The sequence below is a fragment of the Channa argus genome, chromosome 24 (assembly GCF_033026475.1).
Source record: "Channa argus isolate prfri chromosome 24, Channa argus male v1.0, whole genome shotgun sequence".
In the NCBI taxonomy this organism is placed as follows: Eukaryota; Metazoa; Chordata; class Actinopteri; order Anabantiformes; family Channidae; genus Channa; species Channa argus.
The window spans coordinates 2361135-2379589 of record NC_090220.1 but is presented as its reverse complement, the minus strand read 5'-3'; the positions used below and the strand labels follow the sequence as shown (position 1 = coordinate 2379589).

The 18455-nt window shown below is 37.2% G+C and overlaps 2 protein-coding genes across 5 annotated transcripts in view; one reads left to right on the top strand and one right to left on the bottom strand.

Moving 5' to 3' along the window:
• The window catches only part of ttc3 (tetratricopeptide repeat domain 3), a 25171-nt gene extending 16977 nt beyond the window's left edge, over positions 1 to 8194 (top strand). The window contains exons 30-46 of one of the 2 annotated variants that reach the window (XM_067494233.1): positions 70 to 126; positions 212 to 291; positions 372 to 527; positions 1129 to 1741; positions 1867 to 1935; positions 2537 to 2686; positions 2768 to 2907; positions 3070 to 3138; positions 3220 to 3316; positions 4017 to 4120; positions 4231 to 4315; positions 4643 to 4744; positions 5833 to 6044; positions 6415 to 6529; positions 6771 to 6893; positions 7576 to 7668; positions 7929 to 8194. In XM_067494233.1, coding sequence (XP_067350334.1) covers positions 70 to 126; positions 212 to 291; positions 372 to 527; positions 1129 to 1741; positions 1867 to 1935; positions 2537 to 2686; positions 2768 to 2907; positions 3070 to 3138; positions 3220 to 3316; positions 4017 to 4120; positions 4231 to 4315; positions 4643 to 4744; positions 5833 to 6044; positions 6415 to 6529; positions 6771 to 6893; positions 7576 to 7668; positions 7929 to 8039 — 2376 coding nt within the window. In that variant the 3' untranslated portion in view covers positions 8040 to 8194. The remainder of the gene's footprint in view (positions 1 to 69; positions 127 to 211; positions 292 to 371; positions 528 to 1128; positions 1742 to 1866; positions 1936 to 2536; positions 2687 to 2767; positions 2908 to 3069; positions 3139 to 3219; positions 3317 to 4016; positions 4121 to 4230; positions 4316 to 4642; positions 4745 to 5832; positions 6045 to 6414; positions 6530 to 6770; positions 6894 to 7575; positions 7669 to 7928) is intronic. The other variant, XM_067494234.1, reaches the window with a different exon arrangement.
• vps26c (VPS26 endosomal protein sorting factor C) lies at positions 7060 to 18455 on the bottom strand. 3 transcript variants are annotated; one of them, XM_067494237.1, is made up of 9 exons: positions 18243 to 18455; positions 11129 to 11272; positions 10251 to 10400; positions 10006 to 10086; positions 9599 to 9673; positions 9367 to 9517; positions 9133 to 9285; positions 8502 to 8620; positions 7060 to 7774 (listed from the first exon to the last, which is right to left on the bottom strand). In XM_067494237.1, exons 1-8 carry the CDS (start codon positions 18297 to 18299, stop codon positions 8538 to 8540), a joined length of 894 nt encoding a protein of 297 aa, XP_067350338.1. In that variant the 5' UTR covers positions 18300 to 18455; the 3' UTR covers positions 7060 to 7774; positions 8502 to 8537. The 3 variants fall into 3 exon arrangements, with proteins under 3 accessions (XP_067350338.1, XP_067350339.1, XP_067350340.1); XM_067494238.1 differs by having other exon boundaries at positions 7060 to 7724; XM_067494239.1 differs by having other exon boundaries at positions 7060 to 7716.

The following is an 18455-nucleotide window of genomic DNA, read 5'->3' as shown; positions in this document are numbered from 1 at the left end:
TAAGCAGATGTCATTAAACTTGAGGTAATTGTTGAGATAAATCAGTTTTGTTTGTTTTTTTCATTTCAGAATTCTCCTTTAAAAGCTAAGAATCGAGGCCGGAAAAAGAAACAGAAAGAGCCTAAGGTGAGGAGCTGGATTTGTAATTGTAGGCTGAAAAAGAAGAATCTGTAGTTTCACTCTAAAGTGCTTCGTCATTTCCTTCCCTCAGGGTGTTATTGTCTTGTCTGGGATGAGAGGTGTAACTCCAAGAGATGAGTGGGACCAAGACTTTTTTGAAGACGACTCTTTGTAAGTATCATCACAGCATAGACGAGATTGTAAGTATAGTTATTGGACTAATAATGGATAGTTGTACTTTCTGTCATCAGATCATTCCTTCATCCTGTTGACTCCTTCACTGTACCAAGTCATCTTCGAGATCAAGTTGCTGATTTTGAAGGCCAGTACCAAAGCACTAGAAGCAGAAGTCATTATAAACAGATTTTGGACAACAACCCCGACCCAACAAAGGAGAGTTTGTATGAGTAAGTGTAAAATACAGAACAGGGAATATATGATTGACTAGGACTCGTTCTGTTGTTGTGCTGGATGGGGTAGATCAAAGGTGTTGCAAGATATAGTCACTGTATATTTAAAATATATATATATTCAACCACATTGAAAATATCAAACACTGTCATGGAAATTTGGCAGAACTCAAGCTGCCAAAAAAAATGGTCCATTATTGGTGGGTGTGTAGCTAAAGGTATCAATGAGCTGATGACATTATACCTTTTTATGACTTATTTGAGAAATATATTCACGAGTTTCAAACCAGCCACAGCACAACATAGCCACAGTTTAGAAGTATGTGTACTATTCATTAAGGCCTGTTCCCATCGGCTCAGTGTAAACATAAATTTCAGCCAATCAGAAAATATTAATAGCTTCTGAAATGGCTGGTGGAGGACAGGGGGAAATCTAGCCTGTTTGCAAAGATGAAATTGGAGAAAGTTGATTAGCTTTGTGTAATTACCAATATAGAAAGGCTCTAACTAAAGCATTGGGTTCTGGTGGGTTAACACTTAGTCATGTTGCATTCTCCATACATCTTGCATGATTTCTATTATCTTTCTACTACTCCAGCTACTTTGCCCAGATCCTGGACGAACATGGCCCCCTGGTTGCTGAGGACCCGCTGCTGGTGGGCGAATTGGAAAATTTCCCTTCTGTGGCCCAGTTAAAGATCCAAGAAGGAGGCGGCTTTGAGTCCTTCCTCTTGGAGTCTCTCCGGTTCATCAAAATGGGAAACCGTATCGGACTGGCTAAGCATGCAGTGTGTCTGCAGCAGGCAGAACATGGAGCCAGCCTTGATGACCTGGATGTCATAGCGGATTTGGCCACACAATCTCCATATCCTGATTTGCATGAAGATGCGTTTCCAAACTATGTGGAAAGTTTTTTATCTGCAGAGACAATAAACTGTTCCGTTCTCCCAAATCCTTATGAGTATGAGTTTCAGTCAGCTAATGGAATTATGTCATCAGTAAGCAGTATCCCAGGGACGGATCTCTATTCCCATTGGAGTAATGGTGATGATGAACAGCAAGACTGCTATTTTTCAATGAAAGACAATTACAAGATAAATCTATACACTGGCGAGGTTGATGGTGGCGAGTGGGAAATGGTTTCATCTTTAGGGGAACTCGCTTCACAGAGAGCTGAAGAAATCTTTTTGAAAAAACATGCAGCAGTGCAGGTTAATACCAACATTTCATGTCTTTTTAAACACACCAGATGACAATGTAAATACATATACATGCACAGGCTTTTGAAGATTTAAGAGATTGATTGATTGATTGATTGATTGTTGCATCCTCTTAGACATGTCAGGAGAACATGAGGAGTGTAGCAGTGAATACAGAGATTCATGAGCCTTTCGAAAGCTGCCAGGTGAGTTGAGTAGTATAACCATAGACCACACACACTGCATGGACACAGAGACAACCAGAGAGCCAAGAAAAAGAACTAAAACTTTGACAAAGCTGCAGCAGTTTAATGCTTTGTTTTTGATTTTCTGATATTTGTGGGTTCATCATAATGCCCCTAATATGCAGGGTGTGAACCGTTCCTTATGGGCAAGTTGACGTTTTAGCAAAAATTTTAATAAAACAAATAATGTTTTGTTTAATTTAGTTTTTATCAAGGTGACGTTAGATTACATAAATTGATTTACAAGGAATTATTGTCACATACACACATGCAGCTAGGAAATAATGACAAAAGTATGATTATACATATCAGTACATGACTTTGCTAGACTTCATGGTCACTACTGGTTTCCCATCATTCTTTGATGGATGTTATCATGAATAAAGTACTAGATAACTGTTTACCAAAAAGTTGCACACGGCTGCAGAAATCCAGTGTTCTGTATCAGCCAACAGTGACACACATGCATGTAAATTAAAACATGTGCCCATATATCGGTCTTTATTAGTGTATATCTTTCTATTTAATAAAGCTGTTGTTTTGTCCTTCCTCATTGGTCCAGGGTGACATCAACATGAAGGAAAAGAATAACCAGAAGCTGGAGCAGGAGATTAAAAAAATGGTAAACGGCTGTGATAAACTCAGCCTAAAGCAAAAAGACGACATCACCTCACTGGAAGAAGAAATACAAATGATCACCACCAATATACAAGTGAGTTAATAACCATTTATAATGAAAGTGAAATCTTACGTGAAGTCACATGAACTAAGTGTCTTGTTCTCGCTCATCAAGGTGACCAATAAGGAGCTGGCACTGTTCCAGCAGAAGCTGGAAGAAGAGATAAAGAAGGATCAGAAGGAGAAAAAAGCCAACCAGGAAATACTCAAGACCCTCAAGCAGGAGACGGAAAAGTTAGTGGAGGAACATGGAAGGTGAGGCTGAGTGGTTTTTATTTTTGTTTCCTCCGCTTAATCACCATTGTGTTCTGCTCTTATTAAGTAATTGTAGTTTCACCAGGTGTCTTTATACTTTAAGGGAAATAAAGGCATCAGATTATTCTTCATCTTTAATTGTGACATACTTTTTATGTGCAGCCTGGCCAGAAACATCAGAGAGAAGAAAGCCGAATATGAAGCGAAGTTGAATGATTTTTTGGAGCTGGGGTAAGTTGAGAGAGAGCGAATAGTAAAGTTTAAACTAAAAGCATCCCAGACTTTTTCACTTCTCTTTAATTCTCCGTTCAGAAACCAATCAGCAACTGAGAAGATGAGTCTGGAGGATGAGATCAAGCGCTGTGAAACCGTGTTGACCTCAGCCACAAGGAGGTCCAACACAGCTCAGGTAGGTTCTACACACAGAACGTGTTCAAAATGTCACATTTTAGCTCAGAGAGACCTAAATCGTGGCTCAGCCTCTTTTTAGGGCTGAATGATTTGCAGTGGTGCTCTCACACCCTGATCACTGTTAGCTGATACCTGGCTCAGTGCTCAGCTGACCCAGCTCAGCTTTTTTTAAAAGCTGGAGAAAATTTGCAGTTTTACCTGTGGTCACTTCCACAATTATTGCTGTACGTTTCCACGTTTCAAACCAAAATGTACCCAGATGCTTTGCCTAGAATAACTGGCACTTTAGCCAAGGTCATTTTACGAAAGATGCCACTCAGCAGTCTCAAACATAAAAAACGTCTTGGCAACGTTAATCTTGTTCACTCTGACTCGCTGCAGGTTCTGCGGGTTCTCTTATGTTCTAATCACACCTGTTTTTGATTTGAAAAACTATATTCTGTTAAATTGTTATGTCAATTTACAAACAACCATATATCCTTAGTTGTTTTACAAAAGGGTTTGGTGGCGTTTCATTTTAAATGGTGCTTTTTCAAAGATGATCTTATGCTGAATAGTTTTTCTTAGTTTATAGTCCAGATAATCACCACAGTTTTGACCAAATGCCAAATGAACTGCAAATCTGAAAACCCCTGTTTCCCCTGCAATGCATTTAACTTCAGATGTGTCCTTTATTCCAACTTGTATTACTCTTCCAGTTGTCAGTTGTGGAGAGCAGCCGGGATCAGGCTTTATACAGCCTCTATGCAGAGCTGGCAGATGCCAAGGCTTTGCTGAGCAAACTGGAGGAAGTATCACACAGGTGAGGTGTAAAACTAAGGCTGTGAATCAGTCCTGCAGCAGGATCGACCAGATGGTATCAGATTTCTGTTGAACACACACATTTTTCTTTTTTCTTTTTTTTTTTTTTAGATATCCAAACCCAGACCTTGAAATTTCTAAAAACACCTGGAGGACCAATGTCCAGGATGCTGAAAAGAAAATCTCCACTGCAGAGGTAAATCACTTTATTCTTTCTCCAGGTTCTTTTCAAACATGAATTTTTTTATTTTTATTGTTTATTTGTTTGTTTTTTGTCGAACATTTATCTTCTATAATTTAAAAATATTTTGGCACAACTAATACAAACTAATAAGAGCAGTTTGACACAGGTTTCAAACAGTGAGTTAACTTTACAGCCCCCTATTTTTGTTTTATGTACCTTAACTCCTCCAGACTTGGCGTAGATGTTGTACAGCATTAAAGATCTGTGTTGAGTGTGATGCCTTGCCTATGATTTGTGTCAAACCAGCTGTTCATTGAGCCTTGTCTCTGTATTCCACAGATACAGTTTCAGGAGCATATTGACCAAGTAAAGAATGGCAGAAGAGTCACTGAGTTGATTCCCGTACACATCACCAACCAGCCCGGACCTGCTCCTGCAGCAGTAAGTATTCTCACCTCACCCGAACGGTTTCTTTTTATTGTAATACCTTTATCATCAATTTAAGTGTTTGGGTCCTTAGTAACTTAAGCAATATTTTTTACCTATTGTACACAAACTGTCTGACAGCTTGAAAGCACCAGTATTACATTTTACGACTACTAGTAAATGCCAAACAATAAAAAGGTTTTTCTGTTATTGAGTAATAAAAATGTAAAGGTCCTAAAGTTTTAACCTTTGCGATGTTAATTAAGTTTACATCAATATTTATCTTTTTTTTTTTTTTTTTCTTCGTGGTAACTGACTTGACTCTGAATATAAAGGTTCAGGTAAAAACCAAGATCATTTAGATTTATTACATTTACTTTTAGTCATTTAGCCGACGCTTTTATCCAAAGCGACTTACAAGTGAGGTACAAGGCAGCAAAAATCTAAGTCAAGGAGAAAACATCAAAGCAAAGTCCTATCAGAAAAGTGTTCACAGTTCGCGAGATGCAAGAGCGAGAAAGAGCAGAAAGGATTTTTTTTTTTTAAGAGATTTAAGTGCATAGGAAGATGCGGAAGAGTTCTGTTTTCAGCAGTTTCTGAATATGGGGAGAGAGTCAGCTGAGCGTGCAGAGCTTGGTAGCAAATCCATGTAAATGAGGGAAAAAAGTGCAGTAGTAAAATATTCTGAATGGTCAGAAATTAGTAGCAAAATCAATTGTAATAAATAGATATGTTTCAAACCAGTCACACTTTGATATAACCCTCCACTCTGTTATACCACAGTCTGAAGTGTTTTTCTATAACTGATAACTCCAGCAGAGAAATAAGTCTTCTGTTTCTCCAGTTTCATACATCTTAATTCAATTGTTTTAACTGGGACTTTTTGGATCATTGAACTTGTGAAAAACAGGAAGTGCTGAATTTAGTAGACTACAGCTATTTTTATGATTAACAATTTATCAATAGGCAATATGATAAAATGTTTTTTTTTTTTTTTTTTTTAAAAGAAAAACATGATTGGGACCTAATTTGTAATTCACTGGTAATGACAAATTAAAACTTTAGGAATGTTAAAAGTATCCTGTTCTGTGTGAATGTTGCAGCCATCTGTGGCAGCCAAAGAGTTTACTCCTAAGCCTTCAGCTCAGGGGTCAAACAAAGCTCTGTCGCCCGTCCCGCCTTTAGCAGCTGACACAGCGCTGGCTCCAGCTCAACCGCAGCACAAAGCTCCAGCAAGGACTCTGGAGCCCTCACACAGCACCGTGTTTGACAAAGCCATTGAGCGCCTGGGCACCATTTTCTCTGACTATACAAGGTAACGTTAGACAGGTCAAAAATATTATTTACATCATTGTGCTGCATGAATGAGTCAGTTTTTCCTCAAGTACCACAAAGTTTTTACAAACAAGTGGTTTCCTAGACAAATGTTGAGCCCCAGCTTTAGTAGTTTTGTGAAGAGCTTGAAGATCATCAGGCTCCACTTTCTAAAGAGACTTTTTTACTCTTTTCCTTTTGGGTCCTTTTACTTAATTATACATTTGGATTATTGTGCAACTTGTTTTTGCTAACATTCACTTGTGAATAACAGTGAATGGAAGTAAACTCACTGAGGGAATACTACAGAACTAGCAGTTGCACTTGAGGCAAAACAAATGTCTTTAAATCAATGCGCTGTGTGTGTTCAGGTCAGACTTGGTAAAGTTTATTCAGCAGCTGCGTTCATCTACCGGTGGAAGCTTGAACAGCATGGCTCTGCAGGATGTGGTTGGTGGAGTGACCCAGCTCATCCTAGACCATCAGGTTAGTAGCGATCAGACTTTTGGACATAATCAGTAGACCTGCCTCAAAGTCAATTTTTCCTCTATAATTGAGAAAAAAAAAACACTGTTGTACATTTAAGCAAAAAATTTCAATTTGGACCTGGCCAGACACACAGGTGTTTAGATCTGTTACATGGATCTGAAAGACCTCTTTTGTTTGGTTTTGTTATGATAGCGCAGTTAATTGAAATGAACCTGTTGGATCATGTGTTTCCTCTCAGGAGAAGCTTAGTTCTGCTAGATCCAACATCATGGGAAGGAGGAATCCAGCAACTCCTCCTTTGGTAACTCCAGCTCCGGCCTGGCAATCTGTTGTACCCCCAAGAGCCACACATTCCAAGGCAGTAAGTCCTATTTAAACCATCAGTTCAAATTGTACTTAAAGCAGAAATGTAGATATATAAAAAAAAAAAAAAAAAAAAAGGGTTTGAAATCAGTATCACAGAGTATTTGTAAGACTTTTAAATGGAACAATAACCTGAATCTGAAACATAACCTTGAATTGATCAGTCCAGTGAAAAATCATTTTATTTAAAGACAAAGTGAACAGACATCTTCACAAAAACAAAACATTTCGTTGTAAAACGCACAAGTCCACCTTACTAATACGAAATTATATTTAAATAGCTGTAAGGGAAAAACAATGGATGAGAAGGAGACAATCAGGTTAAATGAAAAATAAATTAATTTGTGAAAACCACGAGTCAATATAATTAAAAGCAGGTTCAATGGTGTTAAGCTTTGAGCTTGATTTAGGAGCAAAGTTTGTTTTTATTGTAAAATGGTAGCAGCTGATGTGCTAACAGGCTAATGTAGCAGTTTCAGTGTTTACCAGAATTAGGCTTTTAGTTTAATATGTTAGTACTTGTGTAGAGTGACCTGATGATGGGACTAGAAGAAAAAACTGAACTCAACATTTGATTCTGAGGGAAACATGAATATATGCACCACTCAGCAACATTGTCTTGCATTGAGCCATGCTGCTAGCATGACTAAAAACTAAATGTGATTGTGTGTTCATTGCAGCTAAACATGGAGGATCCCTGCATCATCTGCCATGATGATATGAGTCCAGATGACATCTGTGTACTTGAGTGCAGACATAGTTTTCACAAAGAGGTAAGCAAGAGTTCTGTTGTGGTAAGTCGGTATAACTGATTCTTCCTCCTGTAAATCTTAAAGAAAAATGCAGGCGGTGGTCACTAGGGCTTCATGATTTCTTGGTCTGTAGAAACAGGTGGTTTTTAAATTTCATAGTAATACAGCCATTCTTAAACTGACAAGTTAATGATGTGTGGCAGCAGAAATTCCAGCTTGACAATGAATTCGGAGAAACACCGACTGTCCTGCTGTCGTTAATTTTCAATACTTGTGTTCAGTGCATCAGGTCATGGTTCAAGGAGCAGAGCACCTGTCCCACATGCAGAGATCATGCCTTACTCCCTGAAGATTTCCCTGTGCTGCCTGGCAGGAGACGCCAAGCCCCGTAGTGTCTCAGCCCCGACCCTTCAGTACCTGAATGTCTACTTTTTATAATTTGTTTTTTCCCCCCCATTTATTTCCTTAATTAAAATGTATAAATTTGAGTTATTAAAATGTGAAGGGAGACTACACTTTAAATAAACCTGTCTTGTTATTAAGCTTAGCTCTGTCTTTTACTGTCCACATTTCACAGATTCATGGCAGCATTTACAAACAACCTGAAAATTGTGGAACACTATTTTAAGAGAATGTTTGTTTATACCGTGCAATTATAACAATTTGGGTCACATTTTTCTGAAGGTTATTTTCAAAATCACATTGCATTTCACCAGTAAAGTCATTCTAGATATGGATGCACATGTTTTTCTAGATTTAGAAACGGTTGCATTGTGCAGAAAATCTCTCAGATCTCCAAAAAAAAACATACAACATTCTGCACTGGAAATGTTAGATTTTTAAATAGCACAGACCTCTTGTAAACCTGGGTGCAGGTGTCACGTTCAGGTTCATAGTCTGCACAGCTTCAGGGGGAAGTTTTCTGTGATCAGATGGTCATCGTGAAGCACAACAACAATGTTGACTTCAAATTCTGAAGTACAGAAAAGATTGCATCAGAACAGTATTTTTTTCCCCTTTAAAATACCTTATTCTAGGCTTGATGGACTAAAATGTGTTTGATATGAAGCTACAAGGTAGTAAAAATAAATAAAATATCTGCACCACTGATTTTTACTAAAAAAAACGACAAAAAAAAAAACGACTAATTTCTTTGCCTGGGACCAGTAACAAATTAACTTTTACACAAACTGCATATTTTTTTTAAAATCAAAAACAAGTTGTCTTTGGATTTGTTAATAATAATGTAGCTTATGAATTAAAAACAAACTGTCAATGTTTGGTTTTGGAAAAATATTTTTAAAATTCTCTTTCACTATTTTCTGGCATTAGCTGGAAAAACTTTCCTAGAGAAAATCAGTTGCAGCTCAATAGTATTTGAGTGCTACTTTAGCTCAGGGAAGTGTTACAGCCAAAACTTATTTGTACTGCATAGTAGAATTACCACATCATCTTATTATCATCTGATAATTAAAACCAACTGACCAACTTTAAAATTGGTGGTCTCCAGTGTGGGGCAGGTGAACAGCCTGGGGAAGACCATGTAGATGGGAATAGGGAGGCCGTGACAAACGTCACCTTCAGCTATCTGAATGTTCTGGATCTCTGTGGCATCTCGGGCATAGCCCTCAGCACAACCTGAACAAAGTTCATATTGAGAAGCCAGAAGCTCAACAGCTGTGCATGAAAATTGATGCAGTTACCTCAGCAAAAACTCACCACAGGTTTCTACCCGCACAAGCTGCAGTTCAATACTTTTGATGGGAACGTCTGAACTCTCCACCACCACCTCTCCAGTCAACGGCTGGCTGATCACACAGTTGGTTGCATCTAAATGGCCTCTGATTAGAAACTTTGGTAGCAAACTCCTCTAAAGACAGAAAGGAAGTTTGTCCTCTCAGTAAAACTTTAAGAAAAGCAAAGTGAAGAACACAAATGATGGTTTTCTCACCTCACGAATGTTCTGCAAGGTGTCTGGAGTGATGGTGAAGTTGACTGGAGTGGGGACGACTTTAGCTTTATGCGGCTGAAATGAACAAAAACAGATTCCAGATAGTTTAACATGATATCTGAGTTTAGAAAGAGCCGTCGTGAAACGCACTTATCTTCAGACATAAATCCAGACACATTTTTGTTCCCGACATGAGGGTGCGCGCAGTATAATTTTTAAAATTTACAAGATCCTTCCAAAATGTGAGAAAGAGCACATTCGGGATTCATGTGAGCCTTGAACAATTTTATGGTTAAGAAAAAAAAACATTTTATCAGCATAAATCGCAATAATATGAAATGTTGAGGGCAACACGTCTTATTAACAGTAACCCTGTAGCTCATCTAAATCAAATCTGGCCCACTCACCTGACAGTGCATAATGAACTCACAGGTCCTGCTCAAGTCTTTAGCCAGCAGGGAGCGTTTCATGTCACAACGGAGGGTGTACTGTAGAGGAACACACATCAAGGTTTACATGGGGGGGAAATCCGTCAAACCACGACCTAATTTAATAAAATACCTCTGTAGTAGTATGTTCAGCTTTTTTATAATTATGACGTTATAATGTCATTATGAAGCAGAAGGTCCAGGCTTATGACCCCCTTACTCACCTGAATGTTCACAAAGACACCATGGTAGGTCTCATACAGCACTTTGTTGCCTTTTGTGTGGAGAGGGAACTCAAACGGGATCTCAGTCTTGCCTCCGGGGATCTTTCCTGCCTTGGCCACTTCAATGTTACTGCTGATCAGCTGGATGGGCTGCAGCATGTAACATTAACTACAGTTATTGTAGGCATTTCAAATACTAATATAATAATGTGAGGATGGATGAATTGTGGACTGGACTTTATAAATCTAAGGAAAAATACTGTATCAAAGCTGGTGCATGCCACTGTAGTAAAGGCCGTTTAAAGATATTCCAGAGAAAAAAAATAAAAAACATATGCCGTGTTGTCTGGACACATAGTTACCCAAGCAGGTTTGTACTCGCTGATAAACAAATGCAGCTTTTTTTGAAAATATGATAAAAATGATACATTGTTTTTATGATTTTTCTGTGTCTCTTTAGTTTTGGGTTCTTATTGTTGGAATAAAAACATTAAAACTAATAAGTTAATCCAAACAATACTAGCCTGAGAAAGTGTGACTGAATACTCACAGACATACTTACTTCTCAGACATAATATAAATGGGAAATATGCTCTTTATTATTTCATTTTCTGTGCAACTGGGCAATAGCTGTGTCCTTGCTCTTTATTAAGTATTCAAACAGTGAAATAATTTTCATCCTCTTTTCATCCTAATTTTCACCTCTTAGTCAAAATTATTGAATGAACAATATAGGCACTACAACCATTATACTCAAAAATCATCTGTTGTAACATTGTAAAAGTAGAATTCAGGGCAGAGCTGCTGTGTTAGATGGCTTAGATTGTGTAGGTGTAACTAATAAAGTGGCCAGTGAGCATATATCATTTATACTTGACCTTGACAGAGTTGTAGAAAGCTTCAAAGACGCCGACACTCTTGGAACTCAGCTGCAGGTTCACTAGTCCCTCCATGCTCAGAGTGATGCCGTGGTGCTGCAGCGGCTCCTTACACACCAGCATGATGACACCAGCCACCACTTCCTGCATACAACCAAACACTGTAAAGGGCTTCAATCAAAATTGCTCTAAAGATGAAACTCAATTTACATGTCCACTCGTACCCTTTAAACTCAAACTTACGTTTAATGCAGAAGCAACCCAAGTTTACAGTTAATTCTATGATAAGGAATCTCAGCTATATTATCACTACATAACTGAATAAATTATGAAAACCTATGACAAAATGAAAATAAATAAAAGGATTCCTGCACTGGTATCCTTATTTCCCTAATATAACATTTTAGTCTTCACAAGTCAGTAGCTCCATTCAGCCAACGTGTGTATACATACATTAGTCAGTAAAAAAAACTTTAATTAGTAAACTAGAAAAGGCAATTTCCAAGGAAATTACGTGGGAGAGCTGTTAAGTCGCCCGGTAGAGGCCGACCGCTCAGAAGCTGCTGAGAGCAGAGGCGTTTGCACGTTCAAAGCCGCAAACGCTGAAGAGAGATAAATACGAACAAAAAGAGAAAGAAAGAAGATGACAATAAAAGAAAAAATCCAAAATACCAAGAAAAGTTGAATTCAGAAAAGAAAAAAAGTAGAAAGTAACAATGGAGGAAGTAAATAGCTAAAAAGGTGATATTTAAAGTGTAAAGAAACAGAAAAAGAAGCAAAGTAAAAAGTTGCTATTGAAAGTGTAAAGAAAAAAGTAAGAAGTGAAAAAGCAACAACTTGATTAACAAAAGTTGAAAGAAGTAGTAAGAAACAAAGGAAAAGGTAAATATTCCCAAAGTTAAAAGAAACAAAGAAAGAAGCAAAGTAAAAAAGTTGCTATTAAAAGTGTAAAGGAAGAAGTGAAAAAGCAACAACTTGATTAACAAAAGTGGAAAGAAGTAGTAAGAAACAAAGGAAAAGGTAAATATTCCCAAAGTTAAAAGAAACAAAAAAAGAAGCAAAGTAAAAAAGTTGCTATTAAAGTGTAAAGAAAAAAGCTAGAAGTAACTACTTAGAAATGAAGGAACCATTTTAATGCTGAAAAACTGTTGAGAAAAAAAAGTTGAAAAGAGCTTTTAATTTGAAAGTGTGTTTCCTGTTTGTGTCTGTGTGGTAGTTTGTGTGTCCACTGTAGGGAGACTTCAAAACAAACTCATTTTAGCATTTAAATGCTAAATAATTAAAATAAGAATGATAAAAGGCTTTTATTTTGAAAGTGTGTTTCCTGTCTGTGAGGGTGTGTGTGTAGGGAAACTTCACCACAAAGTCATTTTAGCATTTAAATGCTAAAAAGTGGATAAAATATTATGAAAGGCTTTTATTTTGAAAGTGTTTTTCCTATCTGTGAGGGTGTGTGTGTAGGGAAACTTCACCACAAAGTCATTTTAGCATTTAAATGCTAAAAAGTGGATAAAGTATTATGAAAGGCTTTTATTTTGAAAGGGTATTTCCTGTCTGTGAGGGTGTGTGTCTGTGTGTGTCTCCACTGTGTCTGTTGAGGGAGAAAAACTCAGGTAAAGTGTGTGGACACAGCTCTGAGGCTGATTACATGACGTCATGCAGCTGTGTCCGTTACCATGACAATGACTGCTGCCCGCCTGCTGAGTCATGTGAGCCAAATGCAAAGGCAGGCTGGAAAAGTGCTGAGACTATGCCTCGCAAAATGCTCAAAATATGAAAAAGTATTAGTCCTATCGAAACAATTCAAAAACTGTGAGTGACAAAAGGCTTCAATGAACACACTGATGTACTTTATTTGAAGATACTCCATAAAATGAAGGCGTGGTGGCGATTTTAAAACAGCCCCCCGTTTGTGATTTGATTAGAATTTAAGAACCTCTGTTATAATGGGCTCCAATGGGAGTTTTGACGGCACTCTCTCTGCTTCTGGACACTTGGAGAAAGAACCGTCAGTCCTGTCACTATGAGAGTTACATTTACTGAAAGAAGACAAAAATACCTACATTCTGATGTATAGTTTGTTTATGTAAGATTAAAGTTGACTGAAGGAAAGAAGGAAAAGAAGGAAAAAAGTTGCTAAAAGTGGAAGCTGAAAAGTTAGAGTGCGTGTGATGTCACCCACTCTAGCTGCTCCAACATTCCGCAATACACACTAATGGAAAAGTTGAAAAAGCTCCAAAAGTTGCCTAAAACTAAAACTGCGATTATTCAAAAAGTATAAAAGATAGAAAGAAGCTGATCCACCCAGAAAAAGTTGAAAGGGACTAGACCCGTATAAAGTTTAAATGAAGTTTCTACTCCAAAGTATGAGGACACAAGAGGCAGATGAAAAGTGGCAAGTTGAAGGGAAATTTTAAGTGCCTTCCATTCATTTTCTATGGGAAAAAAAGTTCATAAAAAGTGAAATATAATAAAAAGTATAAAAGTTATTAATGAGAAAAGTAATAGCATAGATCTCCTAAAAGAGACCTACGTTTAGGAAGTGGAACGAAGTTTCTACGACAAACCGTCTAGGAGGAGATAGTGACCGAAAAACGGCGAAATAATAATAATAACTAGAAAAGGCAATTTCCAAGGAAATTACGTGGGAGAGCTGTTAAGTCGCCCGGTAGAGGCCGACCGCTCAGAAGCTGCTGAGAGCAGAGGCGTTTGCACGTTCAAAGCCGCAAACGCTGAAGAGAGATAAATACGAACAAAAAGAGAAAGAAAGAAGATGACAATAAAAGGAAAAAATCCAAAATCCCAAGAAAAGTTGAATTCAGAAAAGAAAAAAAAAGTAGAAAGTAACAATGGAGGAAGTAAATAAGTAAAAAGTTGATATTTAAAGTGTAAAGAAACAGAAAAAGAAGCAAAGTAAAAAGTTGCTATTGAAAGTGTAAAGAAAAAAGTAAGAAGTGAAAAAGCAACAACTTGATTAACAAAAGTTGAAAGAAGTAGTAAGAAACAAAGGAAAAGGTAAATATTCCCAAAGTTAAAAGAAACAAAGAAAGAAGCAAAGTAAAAAAGTTGCTATTAAAAGTGTAAAGGAAGAAGTGAAAAAGCAACAACTTGATTAACAAAAGTGGAAAGAAGTAGTAAGAAACAAAGGAAAAGGTAAATATTCCCAAAGTTAAAAGAAACAAAAAAAGAAGCAAAGTAAAAAAGTTGCTATTAAAGTGTAAAGAAAAAAGCTAGAAGTAACTACTTAGAAATGAAGGAACCATTTTAATGCTGAAAAACTGTTGAGAAAAAAAAGTTGAAAAGAGCTTTTAATTTGAAAGTGTGTTTCCTGTCTGTGTCTGTGTGGTAGTTTGTGTGTCCACTGTAGGGAGACTTCAAAACAAACTCATTTTAGCATTTAAATGCTAAATAATTAAAATAAGAATGATAAAAGGCTTTTATTTTGAAAGTGTGTTTCCTGTCTGTGAGGGTGTGTGTGTGTAGGGAAACTTCACCACAAAGTCATTTTAGCATTTAAATGCTAAAAAGTGGATAAAATATTATGAAAGGCTTTTATTTTGAAAGTGTGTTTCCTATCTGTGAGGGTGTGTGTGTAGGGAAACTTCACCACAAAGTCATTTTAGCATTTAAATGCTAAAAAGTGGATAAAATATTATGAAAGGCTTTTATTTTGAAAGGGTATTTCCTGTCTGTGAGGGTGTGTGTCTGTGTGTGTCTCCACTGTGTCTGTTGAGGGAGAAAAACTCAGGTAAAGTGTGTGGACACAGCTCTGAGGCTGATTACATGACGTCATGCAGCTGTGTCCGTTACCATGACAATGACTGCTGCCTGCCTGCTGAGTCATGTGAGCCAAATGCAAAGGCAGGCTGGAAAAGTACTGAGACTATGCCTCGCAAAATGCTCAAAATATGAAAAGTATTAGTCCTATCGAAACAATTCAAAAACTGTGAGTGACAAAAGGCTTCAATGAACACACTGATGTACTTTATTTGAATATACTCCATAAAATGAAGGCGTGGTGGCAATTTGAAAACAGCCCCCCGTTTGTGATTTGAGGAGAATTTAAGAACCTCTGTTATAATGGGCTCCAATGGGAGTTTCAGACGGCACTCTCTCCGCTTCTGGACTCTTGGAGAAAGAACCGTCAGTCCTGTCACTATGAGAGTTATATTTACTGAAAGAAGACAAAAATACCTACATTCTGATGTATAGTTTGTTTATGTAAGATTAAAGTTGATTGAAGGAAAGAAGGAAAAGAAGGAAAAAAGTTGCTAAAAGTGGAAGCTGAAAAGTTAGAGTGCGTGTGATGTCACCCACTCTAGCTGCTCCAACATTCCGCAATACACACTAATGGAAAAGTTGAAAAAGCTCCAAAAGTTGCCTAAAACTAAAACTGCGATTATTCAAAAAGTATAAAAGATACAAAGAAGCTGATCCACCCAGAAAAAGTTGAAAGGATCTAGACCCGTATAAAGTTTAAATGAAGTTTCTACTCCAAAGTATGATGACACAAGAGGCAGATGAAAAGTGGCAAGTTGAAGGGAAGTTTTAAGTGGCTTCCATTCATTTTCAATGGGAAAAAAAGTTGATAAAAAGTGAAATATAATAAAAAGTATAAAAGTTATTAATAAGAAAAGTAATAGCATAGATCTCCTAAAAGAGACCTACATTTAGGAAGTGGAACGAAGTTTCTACGACAAACCGTCTAGGAGGAGATAGTGACCGAAAAACGGCGAAATAATAATAATAATAAAGAAAAGGATCTCATAAGTGTGAGAGCTGTGCTTACAGCTCTCCCACTAATAAAGAAAAGGATCTCATAAGTGTGAGAGCTGTGCTTACAGCTCTCCCACTAATTAAACACCTGACAAAACATTTAGGGGAAAATAAGATGTTTTTTCTATAGCACCCTCACAGTGACATCTGCGTGGAAAAAAAAAAAAAATTCAACGTCTTAATGCATGGGAATGTCGTTCTATGCTGTCGAGGTATTATAATGTGTGGCTATGATTTTGCAATATGGAAATAAGAGATTTTTTGTTCTTTTTAAGATAGGATGCTTTCAATGCAATTAAATAATGTTTTATTCATTTATTTTTATTTTTATTTAGATTTTAGTGCTCTTTGTCTGAATACAACAGGACATCACACAGGGAAGAGTTTGAAGCAATTTGTTGAATAGTACCAATGTGTATTGACACTTTCTTCAAATAAGCCTCTATCACACTCCAGGGCACAACTCTGTCTCCTTATCATCACCACTGTCTTGAACATTGCGGCACCCTGACTAAACAAATGTATAGAGTAGCAGTAGAAAGTAGCTGCAATTATCATTCAGCAGAATCAATGTGTTTTCTTCAAATTGACAAGAATGGTGCACATTTTCCACACGTGGAGGTTGTTAATATCTAAATGTTCTGTCTGTGGCAGACTTAGGCTATTAATCTAAATTCTGTTCGCACATCAATCAAGCCGAGCTCAGAATGATAATCTACAATGTACAATGATATTGTCTTTGTTTTTATTCTGTCACGTCAATTGATTATTAGGTGAAAATTTTACTTTTGCAGCACAAATGCAATAATGAACAGTGAAAAGAGAGGAGGTAAAAACATGCTTTTAAGATTTTATAAATGTCATTAAAAAACACTAAGTTGGCTGATGAGTGAGATGCTGCTGTACTGAAAAGGCTCCTAGCTCCCGTTGAAAATTGCTGATCTAATTTCAGATCCATCAATGATCACATACAGGGGGACAAGCAGCACACGAAAACAGCCCGTTTTTTCAAAAACTATCAAAACATAATAGTCAATGCATCACAATGAAATTCCAATGAGGGTGAAAAATCTGGATTAGTGAGAATGATAACCTCTAATAAAATGCAAAAAGGAAAATTACAATGACTTCATACTGTCCTGCAGAATCAGAAGTTAAGTTGTGTAGCATTAAATGTGAACTGGAAGGTGAGCTGTGTTCAGATTCTTTCTAGAAACACAGTAATTCAGCACACATTATTGCTACCACTAAACCCTACTGCTGCACCTGTTGGTCAAATATGTTTTACTCTAAAGGTTCCAATAAAATTAATGTTTGTGCATTATTCCAAAACATCTTGGTCTGTGTCCTACTTGTAGCATCTTACTGGGAAGATTTATTCTAATCTAATCTGGAGGAAGAGTTGGAACTTGCCGTGATTTAGAGTTATCCATTAGCATTATTCATGTAAGGTCTACTTATAAAAACTTATTAAGAACTTTGATTTAATTATATGTTTTGCGAAAAGTGTCCTGAAGATGTGGATGTTCTCTTTTATGAATGAGCTTATTCCCATACATTTTGGAGCCATGTCACTGCATTTATTATTCAATGTACTGAGCCCGATTTTGCGCTAGCTTTCGAAAATGTGCTTTTCAGTTTTTACAAAATACTCTTTCGTGAAAGCAAATGAATACTTTATTATTAACATGGATCTATTATTAGCTAAATTCCATATGCAGACAGTCAGGTGTCCTATACAGCGGCCATCATTCTGTGAATATGTAATAGACTGCAAGCAGTGCATCAAAAATATTCAATACTCTGCACATCACAAAGCTTGTACAATTTTAAATGTTTGTACTTCGTATAATATTTTCAGATAACGTCTACAGAAAACACTGTCTGCACTCATTTGTTGTCTCAACTGTCTCAACCCTTGATTTTATTTGTCCCTAAAATTTGTTCCACAAAAAAGACCAAATGGCAGGAGAGCTAGATTTCCTTCCTTTACCGCTGTATGGATCTGGCCGTAAAGAGCACCAACACTTTCACTTGGCAGTATTTTCCTGTAGGTGATCCACAACCTGACGGGTCACAGGTGTTAGCTCTGCCCCGCGCGTCAGCTGCTGCTCTGCGCCGATCATGTGACAGAAGAACGCCTCCAATCTGTGGCTTGCTAACGTTATATTAACGTGTTTGCAAAGAGCACTGTGAAATCAACTATTTAGCAGACAGTTAAATTTAAAAACCTGGACCGAAAGGTTGCTAATTGTTAATGCTCGCTAACTAGCATACAAATAAAGCGAATTAGCTGCTGCTAGCATTAACTGTGCATAACGAAGCTAACGTTACTTACCCCGTCATGATAAACTTTGTTGGCTCTTTTCAGTCTTATATCCAACGTGACGCTCATGTCTGCCAATCACACATCCAACAAACATTTAAGGAACTGCTTCTGCTTCCAGTCTCTGTTTTATTCTTCAATACACCAAGTATATTAACTGTAGTTTTTGCATTTGCTAGCCTGACTATTCTTCCGCCACTTAAAACAGCATCACAAATTACGGGT

What these genes read in the sequence shown, in the direction of transcription:
- vps26c (XM_067494237.1), bottom strand. Translation starts at nt 18,299, where the DNA reads ATGAGCGTCACGTTGGATATAAGACTGAAAAGAGCCAACAAAGTTTAT. An exon ending in ACAAAGTTTATCATGACGGG is followed by an intron (nt 11,273 to 18,242) that starts GTAAGTAACGTT and finishes GGTTGTATGCAG; the next exon opens with GAAGTGGTGGCTGGTGTCAT. An exon ending in TGTGCGGGTAGAAACCTGTG is followed by an intron (nt 9,286 to 9,366) that starts GTGAGTTTTTGC and finishes AACTTTGTTCAG; the next exon opens with GTTGTGCTGAGGGCTATGCC.